Here is an 18,852-nt window from a genome sequence, read left to right on the forward strand (position 1 = left end):
CATTGATAAGCACACACAGTCACATGAACACACTCAGAGAAAAAGAGAGAAAGGGAGAGGGACAGGGAGAGAGAGAAAGACAGGTGGAAGAGAAAGAGAGAGACCTCCTTCAGCACTAAAGCCCTGGAGCAGAAGTCCCATAATTCCCCACTCCACTTCCTCTCAGCTCTGTGAAAATGTCACTCAGTGTGTCAACCCTCCCGGCCACAGAGGACCTGACAGTGACAGGCTCTCTGAAAGGCCTTTTTTATACCCTCGTCGAATGTCCCAACTGACCTTAGCTAGCTCTCAGCTCTGTCGTGGTCATCAGATTCAGAACTCAGGGCTCAGTTGGTAAGAGTGTGGTGCTAGCAATGGCAAGGTTGTGGCTTCAATTCCGACAGGAACCAAATACACATGCTATACATGTACAGTATACACTCAGTGTACTTTGCATCAGTTTAGATGAAAGCGTCTGCTCAGGGGAAAATACATTGACTTTTCACATCCATCTTCTCTCTGTCTACTGGTGGGGGAAGGTCAGTACACAATAGAGTAGGCTGCATGGTTATATTATTGGCAGCAAAGGAAAAGACCTCCGGATTGTATGAGTTCTGAGATTTTAATAATGGATTATAACAAGGGAGGCTGCAATAATACATCTCTATGGGAGGTCAAGCCTACAGCTCAGTGGGAGACGGATGGATGGTGAATGGAGTCACTGATTATAATTATTTCCAATACCCTAATAGATATGCCTTAGCTGTCGAGTAGTATATTACTTACTGTGCAGAGGTCTAGTAATCAGTAGACTACTTTTTTTGTGATTATAGCTATCACAATTTCAACAAGGTTATTTTATAGAACATCAGTCGACCTCGGTAGGCTTTTCCCATTATATATTTTTTTTAATAAATGTTCCTGATTCGTGTAGATATGCTGCCATCTGACGGACATCCTCTGATAACACATGCAATCAAAAAGCTCGGTTTGTCCCTCGTCGTATACTGTTCTCAAGTCATGTGAACTCGCGTACGTGCTGCAGCGTGAACTATAGAGTCGTCTGATTAGGTAAGAGCATGATGTTCCTTTACATAACAGCACATATTCACTCGAATATTTCAGGAACGTAACGCATGTCATCGTGTTGTAATGGTGTATGTTTACATTGAAATGTAACTTTGAAAACTATGAAATTATCATCGCAAACTTACGTCTGTCGCGAACGAGAAGTGAGAGTGCAGCCGATCAAAACAAACAAGACTGGACTTGTCAGCTCTTTCAGCTACCAAGCTAATTAGCATAGCTAGGCTGTCTGTCATTGCCAGTTGTCAACAACAACACTAGTTAGCTGTATCGAATACGTATGTATCATCTTGTTTTTGTCCCTTTTAACTTGCTAGATAGTCAAAAGCATAGCAGTAAGCAACAATTATGACGCAATCGCTAAGGCAACACTCATAGTATATAACCGTACAAGCTAACTTGCAATATCAACTTCACGTTTGATCAATTAAATTATATTTCTCACTGTCTGCTGTATTCTGTCTGTCTGCATGGTTTATTAGATGACACATTATGTAATGTCACACATGTAGTACTCATCTTTCCATATCTTCAGGTGTAAAACTAGTGACAGAGGGCCACCAGGATGACTAGTGTAAGTACTATACATTACAACATATAATAGACGGTAATGTAATAGTATTGTGGTGTAATAATAATACTGTAGCTAGGGTGCTTGACGCTTTTTCTCTGATTGATTAATAACCGTGTAGGTGCTGTGTGGCCGAGCCCGGCTGGTGATAACCCAGTCGTCAGGGCGTCAGGCCCTAGCTGCACTCAGGGTGGGCTGGATACGAACTTTCTCAGCTGCTGGTTCTGATGAGCCTTATTTTGTGGTGCCACGAGGGGACTCAGACTCAGGTAGGCTACTGCTATATCAAATACAACACCGATAACGCTGGTTCATTTCTTATTTTCCACTAACTGTGACCATATTTTGGTATTTGGGCCTGTGCGTTTTTTAGTTATGAATTGTAATTACAGTGAATTGGGAAAGAATTCAGACCCCTTCCCTTTTTCCACATTTTGTTACGTTACAGCCTTATTCTAAAATTGATTATATTAAAAAAATCTCAGCAATCTACACACAATACCCCATCATGACAAAGCAAATGTTACATTTTTTTGGTGCAAATTCATACATTTGTCAGATTGAACATTATTGCAATATACTCCTCTTTCTCCCTACCAGGCCCTAGGACAGTATGGCCTGATGAGAACATGGGACCGTTTGGCCCCCAGGACCAGCGGTTCCAGTTGCCAGGTAACTCGGGCTTTGACTTTCACCTGGAAGGCATGGCAGACCAGAGGATGAAAGGCCCAGTCCACAGGACGGTACCTGACGTTCTGACTGCTGCTACTAGCAACGAGAGACATGAGTTTGTAATGGCCCAGTTTGTCAGCGAGTTTCAGGTAAATACGTCACTCACAATAACTCTTTAACTAAACAAAATGTGTCCTTATTCAATTGTAAATAAACATGGATATTATTCTTAAACATTGCAAAAATATATTTATATAATTTTATATAAACATTTCTATTATGTTTCATACTGGTAGAGTTATATGTTGAATACTTGTTTTTTCTTTGTAGGTCAACAGTGGTCCCATGTTATGGAGGAGCGTCCGCAAGGCAGAGCACTACTTTGATCAGCCCAATGTGAACTGTTCTATACAGACCTGTCCTGAGCTGCTGAAGAAAGGTAGCGCTTTTTATTAGCATGGTGTTAGAATACTTATCATAACATTAACTATTCATGTAATGTTTTATCAACCGCAATCCACACACGTCAGATAGTTTATATTGCATACAGCCAGATCCACTAGGGGGAAGTCACTGCTAATGTCACGAATGTTGTCCAAGTGGGTGATAGCTGACTTTTCTGTAGGCCTATTGGCTAGCTAGCAGTTGAATGTGTAACAAATGTCTGTTTATTTCCTCTGTTAGAGTTTGAATCCTATTTCCCCTCGGCCCCAGCCAGCGCCATCACTGTTGTCACGGTGAAACACACCAGATGTGAGGTGATCGACAAAGAAGTGATCGACAGAGAACAGCTACTGCACAAAGTGAGTTAGAGCTCCATGTCTACTGGTTGTTTCCCATTGATATGGATTCAGTGATACTCATTTCAGTCAATTATTCTGGCATCACTTTTTGGTTTTAGGACTGCGTACTTATTGAAGGCCTTACTCTGTACCTCCCCTTTATTGGTGAACTGTTTTCTTGTCTGTTAACTGTCAGTTAGTTTGACTACTGACATACTGGACGTTTTCAGTAATATCAGTTAGTTTGAGTACTGACAGGTACTAGTTTGAGCACTGACAGGTACTAGATGTTTTCAGTAATATCAGTTAGTTTGAGTACTGACAGGTACTAGTTTGAGTACTGACAGGTACTAGATGTTTTCAGTTAGTTTGACTACTGACAGATACTGGATGTTTTCAGTAATATCAGTTAGTTTGAGTACTGACAGGTACTAGATGTTTTCAGTTAGTTTGACTACTGACAGATACTAGATGTTTTCAGTTAGTTTGACTACTGACAGATACTGGATGTTTTCAGTAATATCAGTTAGTTTGACTACTGACAGGTACTAGATGTTTTCAGTTAGTTTGACTACTGACAGGTACTAGATGTTTTCAGTTAGTTTGACTACTGACAGATACTGGATGTTTTCAGTTAGTTTGACTACTGACAGGTACTAGATGTTTTCAGTTAGTTTGACTACTGACAGGTACTAGATGTTTTCAGTTAGTTTGACTACTGACAGGTACTAGATGTTTTCAGTTAGTTTGACTACTGACAGGTACTGGATGTTTTCAGTAATGTCAGTTAGTTTGACTACTGACAGGTACTGGATGTTTTCAGTAATATCAGTTAGTTTGTGTACTGACAGATAATGGATGTTTTCAGTAATATCAGTTAGTTTGTGTACTAACAGATAATGAATGTGTTCTGTTATTCCCCAGTTTGTCAGTGGTGCTAAGGAAATCTGCTTTGCTCTGTGGACAGCTGGCTTCTGGGCTGACTTCATTGACCCCTCATCAGGATCAGCTGTGAGTTGTTCTCCTACCTGTTTTGTTTGTTTATTAATTGTTCATGTCAAAATATCTATATAATGTGTAATACATATGTACTTTTCATGTACTGTTTACTGTACTTCATCAATCTGAGATGTTTTCCAGGAGACGTATGTCGTCTTCAAGACATCCACATCACATCATTCCTTTGTCTTGTCCCACAGTTCTTTGGATCTCACTCCAACCACCCACTACTCAAAGAGGAGGAGTGGAGCCGTCTAGGTTTCCATATCGAGGCCTCTGGATCCTGCACAGTTATCCGTCACGTCCTGAGGGGAACACCTACGTTTGTTGGAACTGTTTTCACTACCGCACCTGCTAACAGTCAAGTCATGGAAAGACTTCAAGGCCAGTCAAGTGCATTTGAAGACAGGGACTAGTTTTTATATTTAGTTAACACCATGTGAGAATGGTGTATCTCACTATCCAAAAGACTGCTTGTGCCCTGACCTCTGTTTGTTCACTTTGGATTGTTTTGGAGGAATACCCTTACCCATAAGCCCTTGTCTTCACCACACCAGCATGGAGAGGAAGTTCTAATGGGTTGTTGTCTTCAGACACATGCCTAACTATGTTAACCTGGTCCCAGATCTGTTTGTCTTGTTCTGTTAGTGCTGTCTTGCCAAAGTTGGTAAGAGGACACAAACAGATCTGGGACCAGGCTATATAACTATGTACTTGGAAGTAGACCGGTAGGTTGCGTACAGTACTTCTGCAATCTATCGTTGACTCTGATGATATCATAAAGACTTGACTGAGGAAGATCCCTTTGGCAGCTGTGTTTAAACACCCAATAAACCACTTAGCTACCTTTGACTGAGGGCCCTTTTTCTGGCCTTAGCGCTGAAGATCCGCGCGATATAACTCCAAAGGCAATGTTCCGCATTCACGGTAAACGCTGCATATCTCAGTTCAATCTGAAATAATCTTTACGTTTCTATCGTGCTGTAACACTCAAATTCAGCACTATGGATTGAATCTAGTCTAATATAGTTAAGACTTTCAGACTAATCTAGTGTCTACAGAGTATTGCTACTGTACAGGGTTTTCCTTCACTTGCACAATGGGAATAGAAATATGGTGTCTGCTGTACGTTTCTACCATAATGAATTAAAATGTCTATGTTGCTGGTATGGTACGCACATCATTCAGTCATTTAATTATTCAATCATCTAATGTATGTAAGAAAGTAGCGACTTGCTAGGCACCACACAACACTAAACAAAATAATGAATAGCTAATCCAAAAGAGATTTTCAATTTGTCCTCCGTCCTCCTTACATACGATTAGAAATGTAGACAATGCAATTAACTCTGCTCATTTCCCAGCGCTAATTAGGGAACACAAACACTAGGAGAAATTGAAATGAATATGCCTGGCCTTGAGGTAATGCGTTACTCTGCATCTCAGTGCTAGAGGTGTCACTACAGACCCTGGTTCGAATCCAGGCTGTATCTCAACTGGCTGTGATTGGGAGTCCCATAAAAAGATATGACTTCTGGTCCTTCTCTTTTAGTGAAGTGTTCCCAGGACAAGGAGTATGCTGTTTGGGTAAGAGAAACATCTCATTTCACACCTCTAAAAACTGGAGGATAAACACTGATTTGAGAAGGACTGATGGGTTTGGTTTGGAGCTGTGACCATCCAGTCTGTCGCCCAGAATCGGATAAAGAAAGTCCTTTAAAATGAACACCCCTGCAGCTTAACATAATCTCCTTCACAAGGCTTTTAAACTACACCTCCTGAACGCAGAGGGTCTGAGAAAGACATTGCTTTCCTCTCCAGGAAGTAAAAAGGTAGAGAGGTAAGAGAAAGAGAGGGGTGTTAGAATGGTCCTTTTTTCTGCACCTCTAAGCTCCAAACCTTTTGTTGTATTTCTGCCAAATGTTACCTTAACTGTGAAACTTTACCGCAGTCTGACTCCACACGCCTCATGCGGCATCCAAAATATCTTGCATTCCACAAACTACACTATCTGGTTATGTGGATACTGTTTATACTGTAGAAACAACATATTCAGGCAAACAATACATTTAATGGTAAACACAATGTATACCAAACCTGGTATATATTTAATGGTGAACACAATGTATACCAAACCTGGTATAATACATTTTAATGGTGAACACAATGTATACCACACTTGGTATATGGGATCTGTACAGGATGTTTAGACCATCATGCTAAAGACGACATGCTAATCAATAAGTGCCAACCTTTGTATTGGACAGAACTGTAAGAAATACAGAAACATGTTGCCACATTGTAGTGTAATGGTTGATGTCATATCTTCCACAGCCAGATAGCCAATGGGTTGAGAGGAAATGATCAGGCATCAGTCTCATGGGTATGGTGGGCACACAGCCTCAACCAACCAGAAGACTCCAGGAACAAAAACACTGCACTGCAACCTAGTTCACTTTTCATTCTACCTGAATCTAATGTTAACTACAGGTATTTAACAATTGTTAAATGTATTATACAAAATAAATACTATGTACATATATTACATACTGCACATAGAATCTAGTACATATAACAGTAGAACTTATTGTGATGAGACAAAATCTAGAAGATTCCATCAATACTGTCTCGGTTAAAAAAAGAGGATAAATTAAACAGCAGAGTAACTTCATAAAATTATAACACCAAATATCTGGTGATCAAACTCAGATCTACTTTTTCTTCCATGCAGAAGGAGTGTTAGATGTCATAGACTGTTGAGGAGCATAACGCTGATGACGGTAGGAGTGTTAGATGTCATAGACTGTTGGAGAGCATGACGCTGATGACGGTAGGAGTGTTAGATGTCATAGACTGTTGGAGAGCATGACGCTGATGACGGTAGGAGTGTTATGATGTCATAGACTGTTGGACACCATGACGCTGATGACGGTAGGAGTGTTAGATGTCATAGACTGTTGGAGAGCATGACGCTGATGACGGTAGGAGTGTTAGATGTCATAGACTGTTGGAGAGCATGACGCTGATGACGGTAGGAGTGTTAGATGTCATAGACTGTTGGACACCATGACGCTGATGACGGTAGGAGTGTTAGATGTCATAGACTGTTGAGGAGCATGACGCTGATGACGGTAGGAGTGTTAGATGTCATAGACTGTTGGAGAGCATGACGCTGATGACGGTAGGAGTGTTAGATGTCATAGACTGTTGGAGACCATGACGCTGATGACGGTAGGAGTGTTATGATGTCATAGACTGTTGGACACCATGACGCTGATGACGGAAGGAGTGTTATGATGTCATAGACTGTTGGAGAGCATGACGCTGATGACGGAAGGAGTGTTATGATGTCATAGACTGTTGGAGAGCATGACGCTGATGACGGTAGGAGTGTTAGATGTCATAGACTGTTGGAGAGCATGACGGTAGGAGGGTTAGATGTCATAGACTGTTGGAGAGCATGACGCTGATGACGGTAGGAGTGTTAGATGTCATAGACTGTAGGAGAGCATGACGCTGATGACGGTAGGAGTGTGATGTCATAGACTGTTGGAGAGCATGACGGTAGGAGTGTTAGATGTCATAGACTGTTGGAGAGCATGACGCTGATGACGGTAGAGCTCAGACAGCCAGTGAGCAGCCAGTAGTGTGTGAGTAGACCGTTACTGCTGTGGAGGAGAGAGGTGGTGGAAAAGATGGCGTCCGTCTTGTTTCTTGGCAACTGCATGTTACAGATGTTTCCTTCACAGCAAGCAGTGCAGACCTGGAATCAGGAATAGAGATAGAATCAGAATCCCCTTTATTCACCGAGTATATTAACACAGACACAGAATTTGAATAAATGAAATGGTGCTTCCAGCAAAAAACTAAATCAACAGACAGAACACAGACACACTACAGACAGAACACATACAACCACAGACAGACCACAGACAGAACATATACAACCACATACAGACTACAGACAAACCACAGACAGACTACAGACAGAACACATACAACCACAGACATACTACAGACAGAACACATACAACCACCGACATACTACAGACAGAACACATACAACCACAGACATGCTACAGACAGAACACATACACCCACAGACATGCTACAGACAGAACACATACAACCACAGACTACAGATGGAACACAGACTATGTTTGTATGTCCACAAACAGAACACAGACAGAGGAATTTCCAGAAAGAGATTCAAATAACTGCTGAGACGAGAACAGATTGTTATCCAAGTGAGATCATTCTAAACCAGGGCCTGGGGATTACCATGACAGTGTGGTAAATCACACCAGACACCACAGAGCAGAGAGACACATTCTGAACTGCAAATATTACTAATACAAGTTAAAATATCATCTTTCTTGTTATACATGCTGTATGTGTGTCCCCGTTGATAACTGCCCCTGGTTAGTCCCTCACCTGGTCAATTAAATGCAGTTGTACATGTAGGAGTGGTCCCGTGTGGCTCAGTTGGTAGAGCATGGCGCTTGCAACGCCAGGGTTGTGGGTTCATTTCCCACGGGGGGACCAGGGTTCAATTCCCACGGGGGGACCAGGATGAATATGTATGAACTTTCCAATTTGTAAGTCGCTCTGGATAAGAGCGTCTGCTAAATGACTTAAATGTAAATGTCATGTAAATGTAGGAGTTGCTTCAGCAGCCCGTGTCAGAAATGTAATGTTATTCAAAGGAAAGAGGCTTCTTTAATGACCTCGTATCCTTCATGGTTGTCCTGGGTGCAGCCTGTAGACAGACAGTGGGCCAGGGCCACACAGCGTTTGGTCACAGACACAGTGTTCCCCTGGACGTCCATCACATGGAGGGTGTAGCAGTACCTGGTCTCTGTCAGACACACAGACACTGTCGTTAAAGGTGCAATCTGCAATATTTACAGCTGAGAGATGGATACATTTCTCCAGCGCTAAATGTCAGGGCTGCCGTTTAGCTTTATATATTATATATGCCGTTTAGCTTTATATATTATATATGCCGTTTAGCTTTATATATTATATATGCCGTTTAGCTTTATATATTATATATGCCGTTTAGCTTTATATATTGTATATGCCGTTTAGCTTTATATATTGTATATGCGGTTTAGCTTTATATATTATATATGCCGTTTAGCTTTATATATTATATATGCCGTTTAGCTTTATATATTGTGAAACTTGATCTAACGTTCAGACACTATGGAATCCTGAGAAATAACAGACCAATGAGCAATAAGTTGAACGATGATAAAAACACATCACTTTCACATTATTGAATGTCAGTTAATGTAAACGCAAATGTAGCTTACTTTTCAACAGCAATGTAACTCATTCCCATGTATATCATGTGTGAACAATCTACTTCTTCCTGAAGTGAACAGTAACACTGAGACTGGGGGTTCAGATGCATTGATTTAAACCAATCCTCACGGTTCACGTGATAAACTACTATTTATCATTTGTTTATAACTCAAAGAATGTGCTTTTAAGATTAAATCTTTAAGGAAACAAATAACTTCACAATGATTTCAGACACTTAGTAGACAACCATATATCTATATAAAAGAAGAGAGCCTGTGGAATTATACAGCTTGCCAATTCAGTTTCTTAACTAAACACGTCCAGCTTAAGTGAAATACACTATGTTTAAGATACAGAAACCAGCAAAGAAAACATTGATAACCCTTCATTTTACAGCCTGGTATTTTCCTCCTATTTATATTTCTGCTCTGGACGGAGTCGAGAGGGTCTTAAAAACAGGATTTGATGATAGATACAGAGCAGGCTGTAAATACCAGAAATACCTTACTGTAATTACCTCGTGGGCAGTATACGTCCGGAGCCCAGCGATTGCATTGGTAGTTGTCTGGTGCATCTTTACATGTGAAGCACTTGAACCCTCCAGGATGAGGTGTGGCTGTGGATACAAGAGGAGACAAGCTCAAGTCTATTATTACCCATCTAGATTTAATAACACCTTTTTGAGTAAAAAACACTTCCCTGAATCAATACATTGTCATTACTCAATGAGCTATAGAAGAAATGCAAATTGTACAATTGACTACTAATTGTGAGTTCTTGTAGTCCTCAGCACTACAGCGATATGTAGTCCTCAGCGATATGTAGTCCTCAGCGCTACAGCGATATGTAGTCCTCAGAGCTACAGCGATATGTAGTCCTCAGCGATATGTAGTCCTCAGCGCTACAGCGATATGTAGTCCTCAGCGATATGTAGTCCTCAGAGCTACAGCGATATGTAGTCCTCAGCGATATGTAGTCCTCAGAGCTACAGCGATATGTAGTCCTCAGCGATATGTAGTCCTCAGAGCTACAGCGATATGTAGTCCTCAGAGCTACAGCGATATGTAGTCTTCAGCGATATGTGGTCCTCAGCGCTACAGCGATATGTAGTCCTCAGCGATATGTAGTCCTCAGAGCTACAGTGATATGTAGTCCTCAGCGATATGTAGTCCTCAGAGCTACAGCGATATGTAGTCCTCAGAGCTATAGCGATATGTAGTCCTCAGAGCTACAGCGATATGTAGTCCTCAGAGCTACAGTGATATGTAGTCCTCAGAGCTACAGTGATATGTAGTCCTCGGCGCTACAGCGATATGTAGTCCTCAGAGCTACAGCGATATGTAGTCCTCAGCGATATGTAGTCCTCAGCGCTACAGCGATATGTAGTCCTCAGCGATATGTAGTCCTCAGAGCTACAGCGATATGTAGTCCTCAGCGATATGTAGTCCTCAGAGCTACAGCGATATGAAGTCCTCAGAGCTACAGCGATATGTAGTCCTCAGAGCTATAGTGATATGTAGTCCTCAGCGATATGTAGTCCTCAGAGCTACAGCGATATGTAGTCCTCAGCGATATGTAGTCCTCAGAGCTACAGCGATATGAAGTCCTCAGAGCTACAGCGATATGTAGTCCTCAGAGCAACAGCGATATGTAGTCCTCAGCGATATGTAGTCCTCAGAGCTACAGCGATATGTAGTCCTCAGCGATATGTAGTCATCAGAGCTACAGCGATATGTAGTCCTCAGCGATATGTAGTCCTCAGAGCTACAGCGATATGTAGTCCTCAGAGCTACAGCGATATGTAGTCCTCAGCGATATGTGGTCCTCAGCGCTACAGCGATATGTAGTCCTCAGCGATATGTAGTCCTCAGAGCTACAGTGATATGTAGTCCTCAGCGATATGTAGTCCTCAGAGCTACAGCGATATGTAGTCCTCAGCGATATGTAGTCCTCAGCGCTACAGCGATATGTAGTCCTCAGCGATATGTAGTCCTCAGAGCTACAGCGATATGTAGTCCTCAGCGATATGTAGTCCTCAGAGCTACAGCGATATGAAGTCCTCAGAGCTACAGCGATATGTAGTCCTCAGAGTTACAGTGATATGTAGTCCTCAGAGCTACAGTGATATGTAGTCCTCAGCGCTACAGCGATATGTAGTCCTCAGCGATATGTAGTCCTCAGCGCTACAGCGATATGTAGTCCTCAGCGATATGTAGTCCTTAGAGCTACAGCGATATGTAGTCCTCAGCGATATGTAGTCCTCAGAGCTATAGCGATATGTAGTCCTCAGCGATATGTAGTCCTCAGAGCTACAGCGATATGTAGTCCTCAGAGCTACAGCGATATGTAGTCCTCAGCGATATGTAGTCCTCAGCGATATGTAGTCCTCAGAGCTACAGCAAACAAAGGTTTGATGTTGCTGCTACAAACAGAGAGCGACTTTCCTTTAACGACATACATTTAAATACAGTACATACAGGAGATTTAACTACAGTACATACAGGACATGTAACTACAGTACATGTAACTACAGTACATGTAACTACAGTACATACAGGACATTTAACTACAGTACATGTAACTACAGTACATACAGGACATTTAACTACAGTACATACAGGACATTTAACTACAGTACATACAGGACATGTAACTACAGTACATACAGGACATGTAACTACAGTACATACAGGACATTTAACTACAGTACATACAGGACATTTAACTACAGTACATACAGGACATGTAACTACAGTACATACAGGACATGTAACTACAGTACATACAGGACATTTAACTACAGTACATACAGGACATTTAACTACAGTACATACAGGACATGTAACTACAGTACATACAGGACATGTAACTACAGTACATGTAACTACAGGACATGTAACTACAGTACAGACAGGACATTCAACTACAGTACATACAGGACATTTAACTACAGTACATACAGGACATGTAACTACAGTACATACAGTACATGTAACTACAGTACATGTAACTACAGGACATGTAACTACAGTACAGACAGGACATTCAACTACAGTACATACAGGACATTTAACTACAGTACATACAGGACATGTAACTACAGTACATACAGGACATTTAACTACAGTACATACAGGACATTTAACTACAGTACATACAGGACATTTAACTACAGTACATGTAACTACAGTACATACAGGACATGTAACTACAGTACATACAGTACATGTAACTACAGGACATACAGGACATTTAACTACAGGACATGTAACTACAGGACATGTAACTACAGTACATGTAACTACAGTACATACAGGACATTTAACTACAGTACATACAGGACATGTAACTACAGTACATACAGGACATTTAACTACAGTACATACAGGACATGTAACTACAGTACATACAGGACATTTAACTACAGTACATACAGTACATGTAACTACAGTACATACAGGACATTTAACTACAGTACATACATGACATTTAACTACAGTACATACAGGACATTTAACTACAGTGCATACAGGACATTTAACTACAGTACATACAGGACATTTAACTACAGTACATACAGGACATTTAACTACAGTACATACAGGACATGTAACTACAGTACATACAGGACATTTAACTACAGTACATACAGGACATTTAACTACAGGACATGTAACTACAGTACATACAGGACATTTAACTACAGTACATACAGGACATGTAACTACAGTACATACAGGACATTTAACTACAGGACATTTAACTACAGTACATACAGGACATTTAACTACAGGACATTTAACTACAGTACATACAGGACATTTAACTACAGTACATACAGGACATGTAACTACAGTACATACAGGACATGTAACTACAGTACATGTAACTACAGTACATACAGGACATTTAACTACAGTACATACAGGACATGTAACTACAGTACATGTAACTACAGTACATACAGGACATTTAACTACAGTACATACAGGACATTTAACTACAGTACATGTAACTACAGTACATACAGGACATGTAACTACAGTACATGTAACTACAGTACATACAGGACATTTAACTACAGTACATACAGGACATTTAACTACAGTACATACAGGACATTTAACTACATTACCTACAGTACATATAGGGCATTTAACTACAGGACATGTAACTACAGTACATACAGGACATTTAACTACAGTACATACAGGACATTTAACTACAGTACATACAGGACATTTAACTACAGTACATACAGGACATTTAACTACAGTACATACAGGACATGTAACTACAGTACATACAGGACATGTAACTACAGTACATACAGGACATTTAACTACAGTACATACAGGACATTTAAGTACAGTACATACAGGACATTTAACTACAGTACATGTAACTACAGTACATACAGGACATTTAACTACAGTACATTTAACTACAGTACATACAGGACATTTAACTACAGTACATACAGGACATGTAACTACAGTACATACAGGACATTTAACTACAGGACATTTAACTACAGTACATACAGGACATTTAACTACAGTACATACAGGACATGTAACTACAGTACATACAGGACATTTAACTACAGTACATACAGGACATGTAACCACAGTACATACAGGACATTTAACTACATTCACACTGTGTGTCTTTGTTAAGTGTTATATTATGAGGACAATACAGTTTGAATTGAATTAATGAACCATCAGTTCAACCGTCTAGATTCTAGAATAGAATGCTCTCTAAACTTTGCATGGAGACCATCTGCCGTGATCAAACAGTAGGCTTGTTTGGTTTGTTCAATTGGCAACCATTATGTTAATACTAAGAACACTGAGAATCAGGCCTCCCATTGGATAATGTGCATCCCAAATGGCACCCTATTCCCTATATAGTGCACTAATTTTGATCATGGGGTAGTAGTGCACTATAAAGGGAATGTTGTACCATTTGGGACAGAACCTAAGACAGCTAGAGGTCTCAGGGTCATCCGAACTTCACTCAGCGAACAAAAGTCTGCCTGCCTGCGAGTCACACACGCACACACACACACACACACACACACACACACACACACACACACACACACACACACACACACACACACACACACACACACACACACACACACACACACTCCCTCTAATCCACCCTCCATACCCCAAGCCCCCAGGGCTGTTCAAGGTCATCCTATCCCCCTGTACAAGCCGGGGCGTGGGTCCAAACAGACACGCATTTCTTGGGGAATTCAGCTCAAATATCCCTATGAAATGAACAACCATAAACCTGATATAGGAGCTCTTGGCTTATCAGATGTTGAAGGCAGATTGTACCAAGAGAGCCGAGGTAAAATACATTAGACGAGATGTCAGTGTTTGACTGCAGGGAGATGGAGGGGAGCAGAGGAGGGGAACCATTAGGGTTCTGACCTCGTACGTGCCTGCCTCTTAGAGCTACTGTGCGTTTCCATACTTCTCACGCGGCGTTGAGCCCAGTTCTCACTGTGGACCAGTATACTGTACTGTAGTCTGAGGAACTGTAGTCTGAGGAACTGTAGTCTGAGGAACTGTAGTCTGAGGAACTGTAGTCTGAGGAACTGTAGTCTGAGGAACTGTAGTCTGAGGAACTGCAGTCTGAGGAACTGTAGTCTGAGGAACTGTAGTCTGAGGAACTGTAGTCTGAGGAACTGTAGTCTGAGGAACTGTAGTCTGAGGAACTGTAGTCTGAGAGAACTGTAGTCTGAGGAACTGCAGTCTGAGGAACTGCAGTCTGAGGAACTGTAGTCTGAGGAACTGTAGTCTGAGGAACTGTAGTCTGAGGAACTGCAGTCTGAGGAACTGTAGTCTGAGGAACTGTAGTCTGAGGAACTGTAGTCTGAGGAACTGTAGTCTGAGGAACTGTAGTCTGAGGAACTGCAGTCTGAGGAACTGTAGTCTGAGGAACTGAAGTCTGAGGAACTGTAGTCTGAGGAACTGTAGTCTGAGGAACTGTAGTCTGAGGAACTGTAGTCTGAGGAACTGTAGTCTGAGGAACTGTAGTCTGAGAGAACTGTAGTCTGAGAGAACTGTAGTCTGAGGAACTGTAGTCTGAGGAACTGTAGTCTGAGGAACTGTAGTCTGAGGAACTGTAGTCTGAGAGAACTGTAGTCTGAGGAACTGTAGTCTGAGGAACTGTAGTCTGAGGAACTGTAGTCTGAGGAACTGTAGTCTGAGGAACTGTAGTCTGAGAGAACTGTAGTCTGAGGAACTGTAGTCTGAGAAACTGTAGTCTGAGGAACTGTAGTCTGAGAGAACTGTAGTCTGAGAGAACTGTAGTCTGAGAGAACTGTAGTCTGAGAGAACTGTAGTCTGAGGAACTGTAGTCTGAGGAACTGTAGTCTGAGGGACAGAATGCGTCTCAGTTTCACAGAGAGAAGGGGGTGGAAAACAGGAAGTCACGTCTGGAAACTCACACACATCTCACTGATACCCAACACCGCAGATGCAGTAAGCCAGAGACTGTGTCACACAGTAGTACATATTCTGAGTGGATGAGGAAGATGTCTCTACACTGGCATTGTGGATAAATATTGTTTTATTATAATCTCTTCATCTAGATATGGAAAGTACCTTCAAAGATGAAGGGTGGAGAGAGGCCTGACTGTGATCATTACCAGCTGTGGCCATGTCACCTTTGTCTGGGGATCAGAGCAGGGGCGGCATGCACCTCAAAGATCTGAGGGGGCACAAAGTACGTGAGGACGGCTGGGGGGGCTGTTCCGGCGAAGGGCCAAGCCCCCCCCTCTGTAAATTGGAGAATTTAGCCTTTTTCAAACACCTGAAACAGCTTTTTTCTACAATCCCACCCTTCAGTCCCACCATTAAGCTCCACTCAACCCCTCCCATCTATCTCTGTTTGGATTTTTATTTGCTTATATATTGTTCAGCTGTGCTGTGATGTTTCACAAAAGTTCTGAACCTTTCTATTCTCATAGTTTATACAGATCGTAAGTTAAAGATAAAGATTTTTGTGAAGAGTATTATTATATAGGGCTTCCGAGTTGCACTGCATCTCAGTGCAAGAGGTGTCATTACAGTCCTTGGTTCGAATCCAGGCTGTATCACATCCGACCATGATTGGGAGTCCCATAGGGTCCAGCGTCGTCCAGGTTTGGCCGGGGTAGGCCGCCATTGTAAATAAGAATGTGTTCTTAACTGACTTGCCTAGTTAAATAAAGGTTAAATGTAAATATTATTTAACGATTGACTATGACTTTGTGAACCACCCAGCAGTGCTATTTGCAGAGTTAGCTCCAAATGTTTACATTCTTCAGCCATTCCTGAACCTGCGACCAAAAACACGCTACATGTGGACAGTACCAAAACAAATGAGCTAATGATTCTGTCTCTTCGCAGCAAAATCTGCAGAGCTGGGATGGTTGTATCCCACATATAGATCAAATGTTATTGGTTGCAAGAATTTGTATCATAATCTAAGTTTTGAATCCAGCGTTGTTTTGTGTATCAGTTTATAAACCATGTGCCATGGAGTCGGTACATTGAAATCTCTCCCCAACTATTTTGCATCTTTATGGAACAGCTGTCCAGTTTTGGTCCTTAAATAAAACTGCTATACTTTTTTATTTATCACAATTGTCTTTAACCAATGTTGTTCTTTAACGCAGGGCTGACAGACAAGTTCCTTACTTTCTCCCCCTTCCACTTGCTTCTTCCATTGGTGCGGTAATGCTGCAATTAGTTGGTTGTAATTTTGAGTAGAGCGGGCATATATTTTTGTTAGCTGCATGTGTGACAACTCCACCAGTCCTATTTATGATATAATTTACAAAGATTATACCGTTTTTGGGGGGGTTTATTTCTCAAAAAAATAATTACAATATTTTGAGTTTAACCTTAATATTTGTTGTCATATTTGCCATATCTGTATTTTCTGGGGGATTAAACTGAAATTGAAACCAACTTTCTATAGCTTGTTTTATAAATAGCGACTCTAATTTGATTGATAGCCTGAAATGGCTTCTTGGTATCTAGTTATGAGGTTTGGAGATTGGCAACCTATCTGGGCGAGCTAAAGACAAATTCATAAAAGAAGAACCAAAAAATAAATCATAATAATACAAATTACAATAATATATATTTTTAAAAACAGTTACAGGACAAATCTGAGGGGGAACGTGCCCCTGTGTGCCCCCATAAGAACTCTGGATCAGAGGGTCATGGAACGATGCCCTTTCTCTTGGCTGTTATAATGGTCACATCACACTATTGATGACTCATCTCAAAGGTCACAGAGACATTGCCAGCAGACTCAACCAGAAGAAAAGAAAGGTATCAGACTCCATCTACTACAATTTGATACAAAAATACATTTCCAATGCATGTGTATTCATACTTGATGGATGGAGGAGGATGATGTCCTTCACAGTGAAGTCCCGTGATTGAGCCGCTTCCAGCCAATCAGCGATTAGCGTTAGAATTAGGACCCAGGCTGCTGGCCAGGCCTCCATCATTGGCTGAGACCTTCCACATGCAGCTGTCCGATTGGTCAACATCCAGGACACTGTTGAGGGAAATCAATCAGTGAATAAAATATTAAAGGTAAACATCCTCAGAGTTGGAGAGAGACAGAGAGAAAGTGATGGATTGAGAGAGATCGATCAGTACATCCGGAGTAGGTGATCAGTTATCTGAATCTCACTCATGCTGTTGTGTGTGCTGTGCTTTGCTTCATTAGCTAAATGTCATCCAGACCCCAACTCAGATGGCATCCAGTAACTAACCCTATAGTGAATCCCATGAGGCTACGATCACAGTCTACAGTCAGTGGATTGATGAAGGCTTTCTCAGGTTGCTTGAATGGGGTAAAGGATTACTTTGAGGACCAATATATTATATCTATTACTTGTTATTAAAGCTGTATTCATAATATATTACTAAATCATCAATTATACTCTATATATGACTGTTAAATATTATTAAAACTGTTTCACTAATCTGTTAGTAAATCATCTATTATAGTCTACAACTACTAACTATCCCTTTCCCCCTCCCATTGAAAACACAAAGCATTGTAACTGAACAAATGGTTATGGCAGTAAGAGAGCTCCAGCTCTAGGTCAGGCTCCTGGCCCCCACCGGTCACACAGTGACCCAGAGAGGATGGCTCAGTCATGGGGAAGTCATGTTAAGTAAAGCCAAAGCTCTACAGCTAAATAACCAAAGTCAGATTATCTGATGTTCATGTTGTTAATCTCTGACTCTGTAAGACAATAAGAGGAGCTGGACAAAAAGAAGACCAACTAGATTAGAGATGGAATGTCCGTTTTGTTTTCCTATGTTATACAGCCTGACTACCAGCCCAGGCCAGAGAGGACAATGGTAGGTCTGGAGGGAGACTGGTGGCTGCCCCACTAAAGACCATATTTACTTCCAT

General features: G+C 41.3%; 2 protein-coding genes across 3 annotated transcripts; one reads left to right on the forward strand and one right to left on the reverse strand.

Moving 5' to 3' along the window:
• Window positions 1-991: 991 nt before the first annotated feature.
• Window positions 992-5,258, forward strand: LOC129847480 (cobalamin trafficking protein CblD-like). Of its 2 annotated transcripts, none has more exons than XM_055915288.1 (8): window positions 992-1,050; window positions 1,601-1,639; window positions 1,758-1,905; window positions 2,237-2,457; window positions 2,639-2,747; window positions 2,993-3,111; window positions 4,015-4,101; window positions 4,290-5,258. In XM_055915288.1, the coding sequence occupies exons 2-8, from the start codon at window positions 1,631-1,633 to the stop codon at window positions 4,503-4,505; spliced, it is 909 nt and encodes a 302-aa protein (XP_055771263.1). In that variant the 5' UTR covers window positions 992-1,050; window positions 1,601-1,630; the 3' UTR covers window positions 4,506-5,258. The 2 variants fall into 2 exon arrangements, with proteins under 2 accessions (XP_055771263.1, XP_055771262.1); XM_055915287.1 differs by lacking the exon at window positions 992-1,050 and adding an exon at window positions 1,057-1,343.
• A 911-nt stretch (window positions 5,259-6,169) lies between these two features.
• On the reverse strand, window positions 6,170-17,970 carry LOC129847481 (ly6/PLAUR domain-containing protein 6-like). The gene is made up of 4 exons (XM_055915289.1): window positions 17,812-17,970; window positions 9,917-10,015; window positions 8,817-8,947; window positions 6,170-7,852 (listed from the first exon to the last, which is right to left on the reverse strand). The coding sequence occupies exons 1-4, from the start codon at window positions 17,927-17,929 to the stop codon at window positions 7,670-7,672; spliced, it is 531 nt and encodes a 176-aa protein (XP_055771264.1). The 5' UTR covers window positions 17,930-17,970; the 3' UTR covers window positions 6,170-7,669.
• Between the last annotated feature and the right edge of the window lie 882 nt (window positions 17,971-18,852).

Source organism: Salvelinus fontinalis, unplaced genomic scaffold, assembly GCF_029448725.1.
Source record: "Salvelinus fontinalis isolate EN_2023a unplaced genomic scaffold, ASM2944872v1 scaffold_0868, whole genome shotgun sequence".
In the NCBI taxonomy this organism is placed as follows: Eukaryota; Metazoa; Chordata; class Actinopteri; order Salmoniformes; family Salmonidae; genus Salvelinus; species Salvelinus fontinalis.